General features: G+C 42.2%; 1 protein-coding gene across 1 annotated transcript in view; it reads right to left on the bottom strand.

Moving 5' to 3' along the window:
• Pdilt (protein disulfide isomerase like, testis expressed) overlaps positions 1-17,371 on the bottom strand; it is a 49,261-nt gene that overhangs the window by 12,243 nt on the left and 19,647 nt on the right. Inside the window, exons 4-7 of the mRNA XM_087209162.1 lie at positions 6,190-6,323; positions 4,867-5,004; positions 1,404-1,514; positions 1,191-1,316 (exon numbers count right to left, since the gene is read on the bottom strand). Of these exons, the coding sequence (XP_087065288.1) occupies positions 1,191-1,316; positions 1,404-1,514; positions 4,867-5,004; positions 6,190-6,323 (509 nt within the window). The remainder of the gene's footprint in view (positions 1-1,190; positions 1,317-1,403; positions 1,515-4,866; positions 5,005-6,189; positions 6,324-17,371) is intronic.

Raw genomic sequence — 17,371 nt, 5'->3', positions numbered from 1 at the left:
CATTAATTTAATACTAATTAATTCATTTAATGCCCGCACTCTAGTGGCTTGAGCCTGTGTTTGTTTTCAGTTTTAAAGTTTTTAAATGTTTTGTTTCATTTCAGAATAATTTTTGGGAAATGGGAAAAAAGTTGCCTATATTATATGTCTTGTTAAAAACAGAGAGGGCTGGGGATTTAGTTCAGTGGTTCCGGTGCCTGCCTCGCAAGTGCAAGGTACTGAGTTCGATCCCAGGTACCAAAAAAAACCCAGAGAGAATAAAAATGTAAGTAGTGCCCATAGTACAGGTGGCAATAAGGACATGAAGTACAGATACAGAACCCAGAAGAAACTGACTTGTTTCTACTAATGATAGAAGGGGGTATCGGTAATGGCGAGCACCACGCATTGTATGTCTGCTCATTGTTTTACAACGTATAGACCTTTTAATTCTTTTTTTTTTTTTTTTTAGTACTGGAGCTAGAACATGGGGCTTCACACTAAGTTACAGCCCCAGCTCTTATTATTTTTATGTTTTGTTTTGAGGCAGGGTCTTGCTTAATCCCTAAATTCCCCAGGCTGGGCTCAAAGTTTCGTATTCCTGCCTCAGCCTCCCAGAATGCTGGGATTGTAGGTGTGCACCACCACACTGGGACTAGACTTTGTAGTCCTTATTACAACTCTTCATGCCCTGCATGAAGAGATTGAGGCTGAGAAGTTAAGAAACTCATTTATGACACTACATCCTGTAAGAGGAAGAGAATACGAATTCAGGCCTGTGCAACTCCAAAGTCACTTGCCTGATACTCAGTGCTGCTTTCCACTTTCAGGCTTTTCCTATTCCTTTACCTCAGGCAGGAGTCTTCTTTCCCCTTAACCTCCAAGCCAAAAGCTTCACCCTCTCACTGTTTGTGGAAGGTGGCCCATCAGATAAACAGCAAAACCACATCGTCCCCAGAACAGACTTATTAAAAGGAGAGTGAAGTCGCACAGGTTCGGCAAAAAAAAAGGAAGAGAAGAATGAAACAAATTGATACAAAACTAAATAGTCAATAATATCAACATGCAAAAGAGGAAATGGCGATGCAAATAAAGAGGCAAAGCTTTCTCGGCTTAACTTATAGTAAGCAAGCCAGACAAATGGTCTCAGGGTCTGCATGTCATTGGGCCCCCTCCAGGAATCTCAGAGAGCAATGGCACATTCTATAAACCTTGTTCTGGAATTCCTTGGACGCCAATTTATACTGCCGAGTTATGGCTCTATATGACTCAGCTCTCCTGGAGACAAACAGCAGCATGTGATTCAAGACGTTCATTTCATAAATCAGATCCTTATTCTGAAATTACAAGGAAAACATGTCATCCCAAGCACACACAGCCACCCCGCCGCGTCACCTTCTTCCAGGAACATTTTGTCCACCGACCTTGGAGTTATATTCAACCACAAAATCTGTCAGGTGATTTCTTATGACTCCATAGAGGTCCTGTTTGTAGGTATTGTCGTTAATAAGCTCTTGGCGGTTCACAACTCTCCCCTTGAGCGAAAGAAGAAAAACATTGGAGGGCAGTTAATAAATATAAATAGCATGATTTTCCCCTTGGATAAAAGAGAAACAAGAAGAAGATGGGGCAGGTGTAACCCATAATCCAGGTACTTAATGAATATGAACAGCTGAGCAGTTTGGCCTGCGGGTGGAATATGTGCGGTAGCTGTGAAAACCTCCAATCTACAATGACAGGGGTATAACTGAGAGACACCTCAGCGGTCGTGATCCGAAATCCATCAAACCTTTCACGCTGAGACCGAGCGGTCTCTCACATACTACTGCTGCGAATCAGTAATGAGGGCATCGGGACCCTGAGACAAACCCATTCCCAGGAGAGTCAGGCTATTCAGATAGGCAACTCCGATGAACTTTCTTAGCATTTCGCTGGCATCAAAGTCTCTTCCATCCAACCTTTTCCCCTCCCCTCCCCTCGTTCCCTTCCAAAGGATCAGACCTTCATTGTGATCTAACAGCTCTCGGAGTCTTCCGTATCTCTTTGTTTTCCCTCTCAGGTATTTTTCCTAGTAAATATCCGTGCATATCTAATCCTGCCTGATAACTGTTTCACAGGAGGTTCTGGACCAAGACAGGGCCTGATATGATTCTTTGTAGCCCAGGATGGAAGTCCATAGGGGCAGGAGAAGCAGCAGCTCTCACTGCCTTTCTATTCCATCTCCTTGTCTTCATCTCCTCTCATGCCACCTTGATACTAACTCGTCATCTGGAGCCCTGCCATGGCCTCCCACTGGCCCTCCCACTTCTCCCCTTGCTCCCCTCCAACCCAGGCCTGACCCTCTAGCCAGAAGGAGGGTGTTAGGACACACATCTAATTATGTCATTCTTTTCTTGCTTAAGTATGTCACAGGCCCAAAATGTCCTCTGGCTAAAGCCTCAACTTTTTACTGGTCATAACAGTCTAATAAAACTAATGAGGGTGCTCACATTATTCTAGTCCCTGTTCCAAATATGTTACATGCATTAATTTCTTTAATCCTCACAATGTCCCATTGAACTGTCTACTGTTATTTCCCCAACTTTACACGTGAGAAAACTGAGGCAAAGAGAAGTGAAGTGATTTGTCCAGGGTTGCTAAGCTAGTGAGAGGTGGAACCAGGTTTCATTTATTCATTTAATGGTGCTGGGTATGGAGCCTAGGGTCTCAACTGTGCTGCACGTGTGTTCTACCACTGAGCTGTCGGTAACCCTGCAGACAGGTTATCCAGGGAATCTGACTGTAGTGTCCATACTCTTTCCTGTTAAAGTATATCACATCTCTCTCAGATGTATTTTTCCAAGTTTGCTGCTTGGCTCTTGCTTTTGTGAAGGGATTTATTCTGCAGAACTTTGAACTTTTATGTGGTTCAAATATAGTAGTTCTTTCTGGGTTTCTGCATTGGTTTATAAAGGGGTCTCCCTACTCTTAAGTCTGGAAAACAAATTCTCCCAGGGTAGTCTGGGCAACTTAGTGACTTTGTGAGACCCTGTCTCAAAATAAAATATAAGAAAAGGGCTGGGGATGGAGCTCAATGGTAAGACCCTGAGTTCAATCCCCAATACTGAAAACAAAATGAAGCGACTCTTCCATGCCATCTTCTAGTCTTTGTGTGCCTTCATTTGTGTGTGTGTGTGTGTGTGTGTGGTGGGGGGATGCTCAAAGATAAGTCTGCAATTTAATTTGATGTAAGGTATGATACATGGAGACAGTTTCAGCTTTCTTTTTTCCCATATGACTATCTAATTGTCTCAACACCATTTGTTCAAAAACACATATTTCCGCACTGGTCTAAAGATCCATCTTGCTCACACACTAAGTTTCTATATGTGTCTGGATCTACTTCTAGACTCTATACTGTCCTACCCTAAAACACTAATCAGACTCTTTTATTTCCCAGCTCCATGACTCAATAATTTCCATGAACCCACATAAAAGCAGGCCTGTGGTCGGCTCTGAAATCCAGGTGAGTCTGGGACCTCACTCCACCTGTCTCATATGTGGCCTTGGAAAAGTCACTAGTTTCTCCCAGTCATATCTGCAAGTGACATAGCTATGGAAAAGGGTGGTTTTGTGTGGTGCAGGAATAAATCATGTTCCAGGAGTCAGACACATTGTCTAGAACATTTAACAGAATCTTTTTGATAGCAGAATGCTGTGTACATCTGGGCTGTCCAGTACAATTGCCACTAGCCCCATCTGGCTACAGAGCTCTTGCAATATGGCTAGTGTGACTGAGGAATATGATTTAATAAATTTTAATTTAAGTAGTCACATGTGACCAGTGGCTGCCATATTGGATAGCTCAGGTCTAGGCCCTGGAGATGGAAGGAAGAATGGAGCTCAGTGAACTCAGTATGAATGGCCTTGTGGATCTCATTAAGGATTTAAGTCTTTAATCTAATAACAGAAAGACATTACAGAGCTTTCTGAGAGGAGAGATGTGATCACCAGATTTGAATTTTGGAACGATTGCTCCCTAGAGGACCAGAGTTAGTTAGGTCGTTAATGCAATAGGCTATGGAAGATGATGAACACTTGATCCAGAATGGTGGCAGTTGATGTGGGGATAAGTGGATAGATGCAAGGGGTGTTTGGGATATAGAATCAATCGGATTGTAGTGATGCCTTGGCCCTGAGGGATGGAGAAGAGCTAGCATTAGGCTGTCACCTGTGTTTCCTGGTTTGGGACTTTCCTGGGTTTTCCTGGGTTTCCTAAGCGGAAGAGGTGGTGGCACCACCCACTGAGGGAGCAGTAATGCTGGAGAGGACTTGGGGAGGCCATTATGACCTTGAGCTTAGCCATGTGGCTGCACCTGTGTGCTGCTATGAAGATCTAGAGATGAGGGCTGGAGACAGATGCATATGGGACATGGGTTATGGACAGCAATTGCTGAGAGAGGAGAAAGCATGAACCAGAAGGGAAAAAAAAGTGCATGACATTGAGCCACAATGAGCTCCATTTACTGATTAAAGAAAGGAAAATCCAGGCACGATAGTACCTGTCCATAATCTTAGAACTCCCGGAGGGTGAGGCAGGAAAATCACAAACATGAGCCCAGTCTGGGCAACTTAGTAACTTAGCAGGACCTTGTCTCAAAATTTTAAAAAAGACTGAGGATATAGCTTAGTGCAAAGTTCCTGGTATAAGAAAAAAAAGAGGAGTAGGAAGTGGCAGTAGCAATGGCCAGAAAAGCCAGAAAAGAGCCAGCAAAATGAGATTTCTCAGAGATCAACCAGTCCAGTGCCACTAACACAACAGTGGCTGAAGCATAGTTTGTACTCAAAGCCTATATACACTCCGCTACTTAGAACTACAAACACCCTCCCCCGTCAAGTAGGTCCTACCTTTTTGAATACCAGGACACTGTCAAGGATCACGTGGAAACGCCCAAAGGTATTTTTTATCTGCATCACTCCAAATGTTAGCTCAGGGAAGTCTTTGATCACATCATAGAACGCCTCTGCCACTTCTTCCCCCAAATCCTGTTCGGGAAAGCATGTTTTGTAAGGCTATGGTAGGAATCAAAAATGTTTGTCGTATTTGGGGGTAGGACGGAAATGGTGGCTAATGTGTCTCCTCGTTTTCCCAAGTTCAGGAGAAGTTTTCCTGGGCCATCTAATTCCCTTTCACGGATATTTCATGCCTAGAAAGCTGCTCTGGCTGTGACTAAAGCCAAATAGGCAAATCCTTAGACATCAATAGAAGGAATTGGTTATCTTCATCTTTTTCAATTATTAAAATAGAGGCCATTCTAACCTATGGATTGAGAATTTTTAACATTAATTCCTTAATTGCTTGCAGAAGAGGACATTGATTTGACCTCATATGATGCCAGTTGTAGACTTAGTATCAGATATGGCTAGAGTTTCAGCCTTCATTCTTCAATTTTCTTTTAAAAATGAAATTTGACCAAAAACGCTCTCAAAGAAGGGGAGGGAGAAGAGGCAAGGCCAACAGTTTGACTTCTACTTTGAGAAGGAGAAAAGTCATCAATTGAAAGTAAATGAGTTAAGATGCATCAGAAATTCATTTTCCAGAAGCAAGACCAATCCTCAAATGATTTATTTATAAATACATAAAATAAAAGCAACAGAAAGCTCTCAGGAGACATTTCATAATTATATCTCAGTTATTTATGTCCATTCCCAAGCGTCTTCCCTCACTACACCCATGATGAGAGCTGGCATGCCTTCAAATGGGTGTGTGTTGATGAATTGTTAATGGTTTCAGTTTATATGGAGGGAGTTGGGGAAGATTGGACCAGGGATGGAAAGAGGCTAGGGGTGGAGGCTGGCCTGGTCCAGGCATGTCGGCATCATAGAAAACAGTGGCTCTCAAACTAGAAAATAAAGATATCCCTTTATTTTGTGATGTTCTAAGTGGAACCCCCAAAGATCAGTTTCACTACTAAAACCAGTTAAATAAGTCAGCCAAATTCCTCCTCCTTCTCTCTATTCCTGTCTTACCTCTTCCCACCTACTCTCTCTTACTCCTTCAGCTCCCACTGTGTCTTCTACTTGAACCGCAGAGTTCCCCCAGAAAATCAGCCCAATGGGTAGGGAAACTAGGGCTTGGGACAACCTGTGGTACAGGCTTCTCACCTCACCACCTCCCAGGCATAGCACGCTCCCTGGGTGAATAGCCACCTCCCCTCTCAGCCTCAGTACCTGGAAGAAGCCAATGATGACCACAGGCCTGGAGTTCACAAAATCTATTGCCTGCTGGCTGTCGTTGAACAAAAATGCTTTCTGGCTAATTTGTCTTCTCAGCCAAACTACCAAGGCTGCAGATTCAACCACTCCTGGAGGGGGAGAGAGAGAGAGAGAGAGAGAGAGAGAGAGAGAGAGAGAGAGAGAGAGAGGTTATTATCCTGACCTGGAGCATGGCTTATCTTCCCCCAAGCTTGCCTTGGGGTCCTACCCATCGAAGGCCAAGGTCAGTTTCTCCGTTCCATGTTCCCCCCAGCCTCCAAGGTCTGAACATTTGCACCAGCAGATAAATGTCACTGGGATCTTACCAAGACCCAGACACGGGCTGGGGATTTAGCTCAGTGGAACTGCACTTGCCTTGCAAATGCAAGGTCCTGAGTTCAATCCCCAGTACTGCCAAAAATAAAAAGACCCGGACATTGGGCTGAATGTGTTTATCAGACTTGCATTAAAACTTCATGACAACCTTATGGGATATTTAGTCTTACTCTCCCCATTTTATAGATCAAGAAACCAAGATTCAACTTTCTGATAGCAAATTAACTAGTGAATTCTGTTATCAATCCTAGGAGGAAACAGTCCTAACCTTCATTTCTTTTGTACCTTCCAAGGTGACAGGAAAATGGATTTATGTCCTTGAAATAGAAATAAAAGACCAGATACCTCTGCAACCTTGGAAAAGTCTCATTATCCCTCTATGAGTCCAACTCCCCAGCTGAGACTCAACTGTTCTTTCAGGTCATATTATCCTGACTTCTGTTTCTTGGCTATGGTATGGAAGGGATGAAGCACACAAAAGTCTTAGCTTCTAAAATCAGAAACACATATATTACATCTGCGAAGACATAGCAGTGCACCAGAATGTACACAGGGCTATGTCCAGATGTACATGTGTTTTTTAAGAGCATCAATTTCACATGACATCAAGTAATGTAAGTTATAATTTTATATCATATCATTTTATATCAATGTCTGCTATTGAATGGAACATCTTAAATGAATTTATGAGATAAAGGAGTATTTGTTGCAAACAGCTTTAGAATAAATCCACAGACCTTTATCCATTCATTCATTTATTCCTTCATTTGTCAAAGATGCATTAAGTGCCTGTTATGTTAGGTAAGTACTGGTGCTGTACTTAGTCCTGGCATGTGATAGGTGGGCAGAAACAGTCACATCACACTACTTTGCAGCACTCGTTCTGCCCAGGAAGACAATCATCAAATAACTACACAAACAAGTATATAATCTCACCCAAGACAAAGCTCTATGAGCTTCTAACAAAGACACCTGAGCTAGATGATAAAGTCAAAGACGGTTTCTTTTTGGAAGAAATCACGTATGAGATGAAAACTGAGGGATGCATTGGAGTTAACCAGGAGGCAGTAAGGAGAGAGAGAGACTTCCAGGTACAGCCAAGAGCCTGTTCAACGGCCCTGTGTCAGGGCCAATCCCTGCATGGGATTTAATGAGGACACCATGAATAACTAAATAGACTGCAAAAGACTCTACTTTCAGCATTGTTGCTTGCATTTCCTAAGAATATCAGGCCTTCAAAATATCTTACAATGAAATATATTTACACGAAGAAAGGTACTCAAATGATAATGCACAGTTTGATGAATTTTCACAAAATGAATACATACATACGACTACTATCCATATCAAGAAACAGAATGTTACAAGGCCCCCAGAATTCCTTGCTGTGCCTCCACCCAACCCTCCCCAAACCTACCCAGGGGTGGCTACTTCTAACAGCCTGTATCTGTCTGCTTATACCTTAACTCCACATAAATGGAGTCATGTTGCCTGTGCTTTTGAGTCTGGCTTTGTAACTTTATGAGCTACATCCCCATTGTTCATGTACTGGAAGATTGATTTCCACTGTTTCGTAGTATTCCACTGGGTATTTCCCAATTCATTATCTATTCTGTTGTGAGCATGGAATTATTTCTAGGTTGGGACCATTGTGAACGAATTCTCATGCTTGACTCTGGGGGCCTTCTGTGTGTTAGATGAGCCAGGAGTAGAATTTCTGTGCAGAGCTTCAGTGGAAACAAATAAGACCATTTAAGAAGCAATGGTGAGCCAGCCTATGGAAGTTCTCTTGAGGATGACACGGTGCCTCCAGGAGACAGAGAGGAAGGAAGTGGCTTTATGTCAGCTCAGAAATTGGTACCCACCCCACTGATGTCCCCTCTCCTCTGAGAATCCAGCCCCAAAGCCAAGTCTATGTCCTCTAGTTACCTATGTTCCTAGTTATCTTTAAGAGAAAAACAGACATGCAGGGAAACAAATTGTTTCTCTTACAGAAATTTGTCAACCAAAATTATGTTGTGAATGTCATAAAAAGAATGGGTTTAGAAGTTCTGAACATGTAAAAAAGGTGGACAGAAACTCCCCAACTGAGTTTAAACTTCTGGTCATCAGAACCATTGCTCTACTCTCTCCCCTGTCCACACTGCAGCCACCTTCCAGCACACCGACTTTGGAACTGCTGGCCCCTTCAGTTGGCCTCCCCTTCCCTTGGTTCTCTTGGGCCTGCTCCTTCTGCTTACTCAGGTCTCAAGGTGGCCTTCTCCACTCTCTCCTGACCCTGGCTTTTCTCATATGATCCCTTCTATTTTCTTTATTGAGTCTATCACTTTCCAAAATTATTGGTGTAATTTTTTTGGCTAACTTGCTCAATATGAGCCCCAGTGGCTCCTAGGAACCCTGGCACATACTAGATGTTCAAGAAATCACTCTGGGATGAATAAATGAATGAATGAATGAATCATTAGGTGAGCCAGCTTCAGGGAAATGGATCTTGGGCCATCTTTTTTCTGGATGGGCTGTGTGGGTTCCATTTGCTCCTCTAGATCTCAGGGGGCGGAAGTACTATGAACTTCACCATGGCTCACTCCTGAGTGCCTGCAGCTCTAGAAGTGCCCTTGCAGGGCACCAGGCCTCCCCTGGCACTTGGCCCTGAGCCAGAGGACACAGTGACACCTGAGGTGTGAATGCTCTGTCAATGATTGACTGGGGCCACACTTGGCTGCACATTTCCAGGCGCATGCTGTGAATGCTTCACTAACAAAGGCCCTAGAGGCAATCATTGAGTCTCCTTCCCTATGAGGAGGGGTAAGAACAAGTCTTCCATGATGGACCCTTGGAGATTAGACGAGAATGGGGCTTTCACCCAGCGAGGATTAAATCCTGCTTGCCATTAACAGTTTTGGTTTTTTTTAAGTTTCATTGCAGTTGATGAGCACAGTACGGCCTCCTCTCTGAGCTCAAGGAAGCCCTGTGAAGAAAGAGAACTGAAATTATTCATCCTATTTGGAAAACAAGAAACTGGAAGCCCAGGTCTACAAGGCTTGTTCTAGTTCTGGCAGCCAGTGCTTGTCCTAAAATCCAGGTATCCTGCATCCAGCCTTGGCTCATTCCTTGGTTTGGAGTAATGATGACAAAGAAAGGGATAAGAAAGCTCAGCAGAATATGTGCTAGTCCCTTACCTACTCCCACCTGGAGTGAGCCCTGCAGCGCCATCTCCTTCAAACTCAAAAAATTATCAGAACCTAATTGCGCTAAGCACTGGACTAGAGTCAGGAAACTAACAGTTTGTTAATAATAAACACACCTGCCATTTATTTAGAGTACAAAGCAATGTAGAGCAGGGCTCAACAAACTACAGCCAGTTTGATGACCCCATGTTTGATTTTTATGAATAAAGCTTTATTGGAACACAGTTGTGCTCATTCATTGATATATGGCTGCATATATACACACACACACACACACACACACACACACACTGTATCAGCAGAACGTGTAGCTGTCTCAGATTTTCTTACTCATGAGGCCTAAAATGCTTGCTACCTGGTTCTTTGCAGAAAACTTTTGCTGACCCCACTGCATACTAGCTGGTGTGCTTTGAGGAAGTTATTGTCCCTTTCTGTGCCTTTGTTTCTCCATCTGTAGAAGAATCTTCTGCACTGGATTCTTGCAAAGTAGGAGAAGAGCCTGGGACATAGTGCATGCTACAGAGATATGGCCAGCCCAGTGTCTGGCGAGCATTGTGTCATCTTCCCAGCAGTCCTAGGAGGCAGATATGCTCACCATCCTCATTTCGCAGATGAGGAAACAGGTGTGACAAGAGGAAGTGATTGTTCCTCAGGCAGATAGCAAGGATATGGATTCAGAGGGATGTGCTGACGACTCCTATAGCCCCTTCAGGGAAATGCAAGTGAGAGAGGCCCCTGCTTCAATGGTGCTCTCAACAAACAGTGAGGGACAGATGCCATCCAGTGAGGTGACAGGGAACCACAGATGTGCAGGAGCACTGGGTGGGTCAGGCTTCTGAGCTGGGGGTGGTCAGGGGAGGTGACAATGGAGCCTGCAGAGCAAGGGAAGTCCCAGGATTTGGGGGTCTCAGCAGCCTTGAGGACTTTCTCTGCAACCTCACTGGCAGTCTGAAGGTTGCCACATGATCACTTTGTCCATGGAGTCAGGTCTTACCTGTCCCTCAGGAGGAAGGACATGCCATTACCCGAGTCACTCCACAGGCAGATAAAGATGTGCAAGGTAAACAGGGCATCTTGTTTGCTCACAACCCTCCCTCAAAACCACACATCACATGGGGCTCCTTTCCTGGGGTCAGTGGGTCCCTGCTATTGAGAACCATTACACAGTGTCCAGCAGTGAGAGAAGTGACAGATTTCCCACCTCTGCCCCTGCACTTCCACCCTCCACACAGATGCTCCCTTTTACAGCATCTTCCTGAGTGAACCTGTCTTGTGTTTCTCATGCCCACCTTGTGTCCATTCAGGGAGCTGTATGGCATCCTGAAGGTTGGGATGGGCTGCGCATGGTGGCACCCCCTCCTTAGTTTCTTGCAACAAGACTCAATCAAGCCTGTTGGAAGTTGGCTATATGTCAGACCTGGGAACATTCTACAAGCATAGCAGGGGGCTGCTAGGCTCTTTTGTATCCATCGGTCCATCCATCCATCTGTCTGACTGCCCATCCACTTTTGCATTGCTATATGTAACTTTTTAAAAATTAAGATATGCCATATAAACACACCTAATTCTCCAAATATCTCCAACATCAAGTTAGAGCTGGAAACATGGTAGGTTGGCAATAAATGGGTGTTGAATACATGGAGAGAATGGTGATGTAAGTTAGTATATGGTAGACACCTTGTCCCAAATCTGCCTTTCTGCATCATCTTCTGGTCTCCCTTTTGACTACCTAGTGGCCTGGGGCCCCATCCAGATCCTTCTAAAGGAGATCAGGGATGAGGAGTGGAATTAGGAGCTCAATCTCTGGTCTCTGATAGTTTATAAGCCATGCATCCCACCCTCCACCTCTTGGTGTTTCAGGAGTCTACCTGCTGAGATGCAAGCTGTGGAAGAGGTAGCTGTGTGGTCAACAAAAGCCATTTCCCATGGACACAGAGCTGGACATGTTTCTCGGCTTCTGTAGCAGCTGACAGGGTCCATGAAACATTTCTGGCCAATGGACTGCAAACAGAATTGATGTCTGCTCCCAGTGAGTAGCCAGTGTGGACCAGAGTGGCACAGCTGCAGGGAAGTCCAGCCAGGGCCCCCGCCCCAGACCCCAGCTACTTGGGCCCACAAGCCCTAGCCAAAGAACCACGAGAAATAGAGGTTCACAGGCACACAAGCAACAGCCAGAGGCCTGCCACTATACCATCAGTAAGGGCACACACAACCTAGGCAGAAGCCCTCCCAGACACCAGGACTGGCATGCTCAGCCCCCAGCCAAAGGCCCTCCCAGACAACAGCTACAGAGGAGGGCAGGCCCTAGATAGAGGCACACCTAGAGGCATACCATCTCAACTGTGCATAGACCCCAGACAGAACCCTGCCCAGACAACCACGAAATGCAAGGATCCAGAGGGCCACCATTCTGAACCCAGGAATTGGCACAGTGGTGAGCAATAGAGAAAAGGCCTCTTGGTGGCTTGCTGAGAACTTAAGACCAGTGGACAAGCAAAAAGTCACCTCAACAAGGGTGTAGCAGGCTGCATCTGTTGAAATGAGAAGACACATAAACAAGTCTCAAAGCCAGACCTCAGATCACCTAAGGCAACCCCAAATGGCAACAAGATGGAACAATCTGATACTCAACCACCTAGACTCCCTGAACTGGCAACAAAAGAGGATCTGGAAAAAATGAAATCAGAAAGAGTTTCTCAGATAGCAGCAGAGATTGTGCCCATAGTGCAAGACATGATTAATTAATGTAGAGCAGACACAGATTAAAAAAATAGAGGAGCTGAGGAACATGATGGAATCCCAACACACGAAACTAATGGAAACCATAAAACAGATGCAAACATATTTCCAGGAGATTAAAAACTCCATTGAAAGTTTACACAGCAGAATGAGCCAATGTGAGGACAGAATTTCAGATATAAAAGACAGGATTGCAATTAGTGATCAGGAAAAGAAAAATTTCTTAAAAATAGTAAGGGACCATGAGAAATCAATCCAGCAGCTGCTAGATGATGCAAAGAAGAATAGCATAAGACTGATCAGAGTCAATGAAGAAACAGGAGAGAGTGCAAACGACATTAAAAAAAACTATTCACAGAAGTAATGGCAGAAAACTTCTCAAACAGGGGAAAAGAACTTGACATATAGATAAGTGAGGCATATAAGACTCCAACTAGCCTTGATCAAAAAACATCTGCACCTAGGAATGTACTAGTTAAGATTCCAGAAACCCAACATAGGAACAAAATTCTACAAGCAGTTAGAGAAGAAAAACAAATCACATACAAAGGAAAGCCTATCAGAATCACAGCAAACTTCTCAACACAAAACCTCAGAAGAGCTTGGAGTGAAGTATTTCTTTTTTTAAATTTTATTTTATTGGTACATATTAGGTACACAATATAATGACATTCATCATTGGAAATTTACAACTTTACATAATCTCTCTTGGTTTTTATTTTTCCCCCATCCCCTGTCCTCCCATCAACGCTTCCATCCCTCCATATTTACAAAGACTTTGTTTCCATTTTTTCATTTTCTCATATTAATTCCATTTGCTTTTTCCTTTCCCCTACCTCTCCCACTTCCCCTTCCCCTTCACCCGTTTTCTTCCTATTTCACATTATCTATTATACCTTTTAGTCCTTATTTACACTTTCAGGTTCTCACACTAGAGAAACATGTGTGTCCTATTTATTGCACTTGGAAGTATCACCTCAATGTGCATCCATTTAGCTATAAATGTCTCTAATTTCTCAATTTTTATGGCTGAGTAGTACTCCATTTTATTTTTTTAAAACCACATTTTCTTTGTCCAGTCTCCAGTTGATGGGCATTTGGGCTGTTTCCAAGTTTTAGCTATTACAAACTGTGCTGCTATGAACATGGGTGCACATATATCACTGTGATATGATTCTTTTAATTCTTTAGGGAAGATACTCAGCAGGGGAATAGCGGGGTCAAACGGGACTTCCAGTCCTAGTTCTTTGAGGTAGCTCCATACTGATTTCCACAGTGGTTGCACCAGTCTACACTCCCACCAGCAGTGGAGCAGTGTTCCTCTTTCCCCACAGCCCCACCAGTATTTGTTATTGGTTGATTTTATAATAGCAGCCATTTTTTCTGGGGTGAGGTGAAATCTCGGCATTGTTTTCATTTGCATCTCTCGAATGACAAGTGATGTTGAACATTTTTTCAAATGTTTATTTGCTATTTCTACTTCTTTGTCTGAGAAATGTCTGTTCATTTCAGATGCCCATTTTTGGATTGGGTCTTTAAATTTGGGAGGTCCAATTTTTAAAAATTAAAAATTCTTTACATATTCTAGATAGTAGAACTTTGTCTGAGGAACAGCTGGTAACTTTCCCACATTGAGGGTTGTCTCTTCACTCTGTTTGTGGCTTCTCTTGCTGTGCAGGAGTTTTTTAGTAATAAGAGATCCCACATGTTGATTGTGCTAGTTCACAGGCACTTGAGGTTTTGTTCATAACATCTTTTCCTACACCAATGTCTTCAAGAGTTCTACCTAACCTCTGTTCCAGTTAATTCAGCTTTTCTATTTTAATATTTAGATCTTTAATCCATTTCGATTTTAGCTTAGTGCATGGTGAAAGATATAGGTACAGTTTTAATCTTTGGCAAGTTGAAACCCAATTTTTCCAGCACCATATATTAAAGAGGCTATCTTTCCTCCAGTGAGGGTGTTTGGCTCCTTTGTCAAAGATGAGGTGGCTGAGTGTCTCTGGAGTTGTTTCTGCATCTTCTAATTTGTTCCACTGATTCTCAGGTCTGTTTCTTTTCCTGTACCATTTTTTTTTATCACAATAGCTTTGCAGTATAGTTTCAAGTTGGGGGTTGTAATAACCCCTGCCATGTCTCTGTTACCTAGAATTGCTTTTGCTATTCTAGGTCTCTTCTTCTTCCAAATCAATTTTTGGATTGTTTTCTCAAGGTCTATGAAGTATGCTGCTGGGATTTCAATTGGATTCCATTGAATCTATATAGCTGTTTTGGAAGTATGGCCATTTTCACTATGTTGATCCTTCCTACCCAGGAGCAAGGGATGTCTTTCCATTTTCTGGTATCATCTTCAATCTCTCTTTTCAGAGTGGTATAGTTTTCAGAGAAGAGGTCTTTGATTTCTTTTGTTAGGTTGATTCCTAGGTATTTCAGTTTTTGGATGCTATTGTGTGAGGAATTGTTTGCCCTATTTCTCTCTCAGTGAGTCTGTTGTTCGTGTACAGAAAAAACATTGATTTTTGTGTGTTCACCTTGTATCCAGATACTCTTCTGAATTTGGTTATTAAGTCTAGAAGACTTTGGTGGAGGTCTTGGGGTCTTCTATACAGAGAATCATGTCATCTACAAATAATGACAATTTGACTTCTTCATTTCCTATCTTTATTCCTTTTATTTCTTTCTCTTGCCTAATTGCCATGACTAATGGTTCCAAAACTGTATTGAACAGGAGTGGTGATAGTGGACATCCTTGTCTTGTTTCTGATTTTAGTGTGAAGGATTTCAGGTTTTGGCCATTTAGTATGATATTGGCTGTTGGTTTTTCATAGATGATTTTTACCAGATTGAGGTAGAGTCCATCTATTCCATTTTTTTGTAGGGTTTTTATCATACATGCATGTAGGAGTTTGTCAAATGCTTTTTCTGCATCCATTGAGATGATCATATGGTTTTTTTTTCTTGGCTCTATTGATATAGTGCATTACATTTATTGATTTGTGAATGTTGAACCATCCCTGCATCCCTGGGATGAATCCCACTTGGTCAGGGTTTATGATCTTCTTGATGATCTTCTGAATCCTATTTTTTTCCAATTAAGTTTATTGGTATATTTTAGGTATAAAATACAGTTACATTCATCATTGGGATCTTGTACCTTTACATGATGTATCTTGGTTCTTATTTTTTCTCCATTCCCGTACCCTCTCTTCACCCCCTCTACCCGTTGCTATTTGTTTCTGAATTCTATTTGCCAGTATCTTATTAAGGATTTTTGGATCTCTGTTCATTAGTGAGATTGGCCTATAGTTCTCTTTTTTGGTTTTTGGGTCTTTCTCTGCTTTGGGGATCAAGGTGATGCTTGCCTCCAGGAATGAATTTGGGAGGATTGTTTCCCTTTCAATTTCATTGAAGAGTTTAAACAATAGTGGCAATAATTCCTCTCTAAATGTCATGTAAAATTCAGCAATGAAGCCATCAGGGCCCAGGCTTTTCTTAGTTGGTAAGTTTTTAATTACATTTTCAATTTCATCAGTTGATATTGGGTTGTTCCGAATTTTTAGGTCTTCTTTGTTCAACTCTGGTAATTCATATGTATCTAGGAAGCTGTCCATTTCTTCTGTGTTTTCCACCTTATTGGCGTGTAGGTTCTGGAAGCAGGTATTGATGATCCTCTGGATTTATGCTGGGTCCATTGTAATTTCACCCTTTTCATTCCTAATTGCATGGATTTGGGGCTTTTCTTTCCTTTTTTTGATAAGATTGGCTAAGGGTTTGTCAATTTTGTTTATTCTTTTGAAAAACTAACTCTTTGCTTCATTGATTTTTTTTGTATCATGCTCTTAGTCTCCATTGCATTGATTTCTGCTCTGATCTTTATAATTTCCTCCCTTGAATGAGCTTTGGGTGTTCCCTCCTCTTTTTTTTCTAGAAGTCTGAGATTCAGCATCAGATCGTTTATTTGAGCTCACTCTGTTTTCCTAATATGATTATTCACTCCTATGAATTTCCCTCATAAGACTGCCTTCATTGTGTACCATAGATTCCAATAAGTTGTATTTGCATTGTTATTTAATTGTAGAAACTGATTTCTTCTTTAATTTCCTCTGTGACTCACTGGTTATTCAGAAGTGTGTTGTTCAATTTGCATGTGTTGATGAAATTTTTGCAGTTTGTTTTGCTATTGATCTCCAATTTCATCGCACTATGATCTGATAATATACAGGAGATAACCTCAATTCCTCTACACTTACTTAAATATGTTCTATGAGTGAGTATGTGGTCTATTTTTGAGAACGACCCCTGTGCAGCTGAAAAGAATGTGTATTCTGATTTGGTAGGGTGGAACACTGTGTAAAGATCTGTTAAATTCATTTGTTCAAGAATTTGTTTGAGTTCTACTATCTCATTGCTTGTTTTTTGTCTACTTGATCTATCTATTTGTGACAGTGGGTATTGAGGTCCCCCACTCCTATTGTGTTAGTGCTTATATGATTTTTCATGTCAGTTAGTATTTGTTTTATATAGTTGGGTGCACTAGTGTTTGGTGCATAGATATTTATGATTGTCATCTCTTCCTATTGGATTGTTCCCTTTACAAGGATGTAGTGTCCTTCTTTGTCTCTCTCAATCAGTGTTGGTTTGAAATCCACTTGATCTACAAAGAGGATAACTACTCCTGCTTTTTGTTGGGTTCCTGTCACCTGGAGTATTGTTTTCCACCCTTTAACTTTCAGTCTATGACTTTCTTTTTTAATTAAATGTGTTTCTTTTAAGCAGCATATCGTTGGATCTTGCTTCTTGATCCATTCTGCCAGTCTATTTCTGTTGATTGGTGAGTTGAGACCATTAACTTTGATGGTTATAACTGATATGTATTGACTTATCATTGTCATGAC

This window comes from Heterocephalus glaber, unplaced genomic scaffold (assembly GCF_053883595.1).
Source record: "Heterocephalus glaber isolate CG9 unplaced genomic scaffold, H.glaber_assembly_v1.0 deba00000943, whole genome shotgun sequence".
Taxonomy (NCBI): domain Eukaryota; kingdom Metazoa; phylum Chordata; class Mammalia; order Rodentia; family Bathyergidae; genus Heterocephalus; species Heterocephalus glaber.
This window is presented reverse-complemented; position numbering and strand designations above follow the sequence as displayed.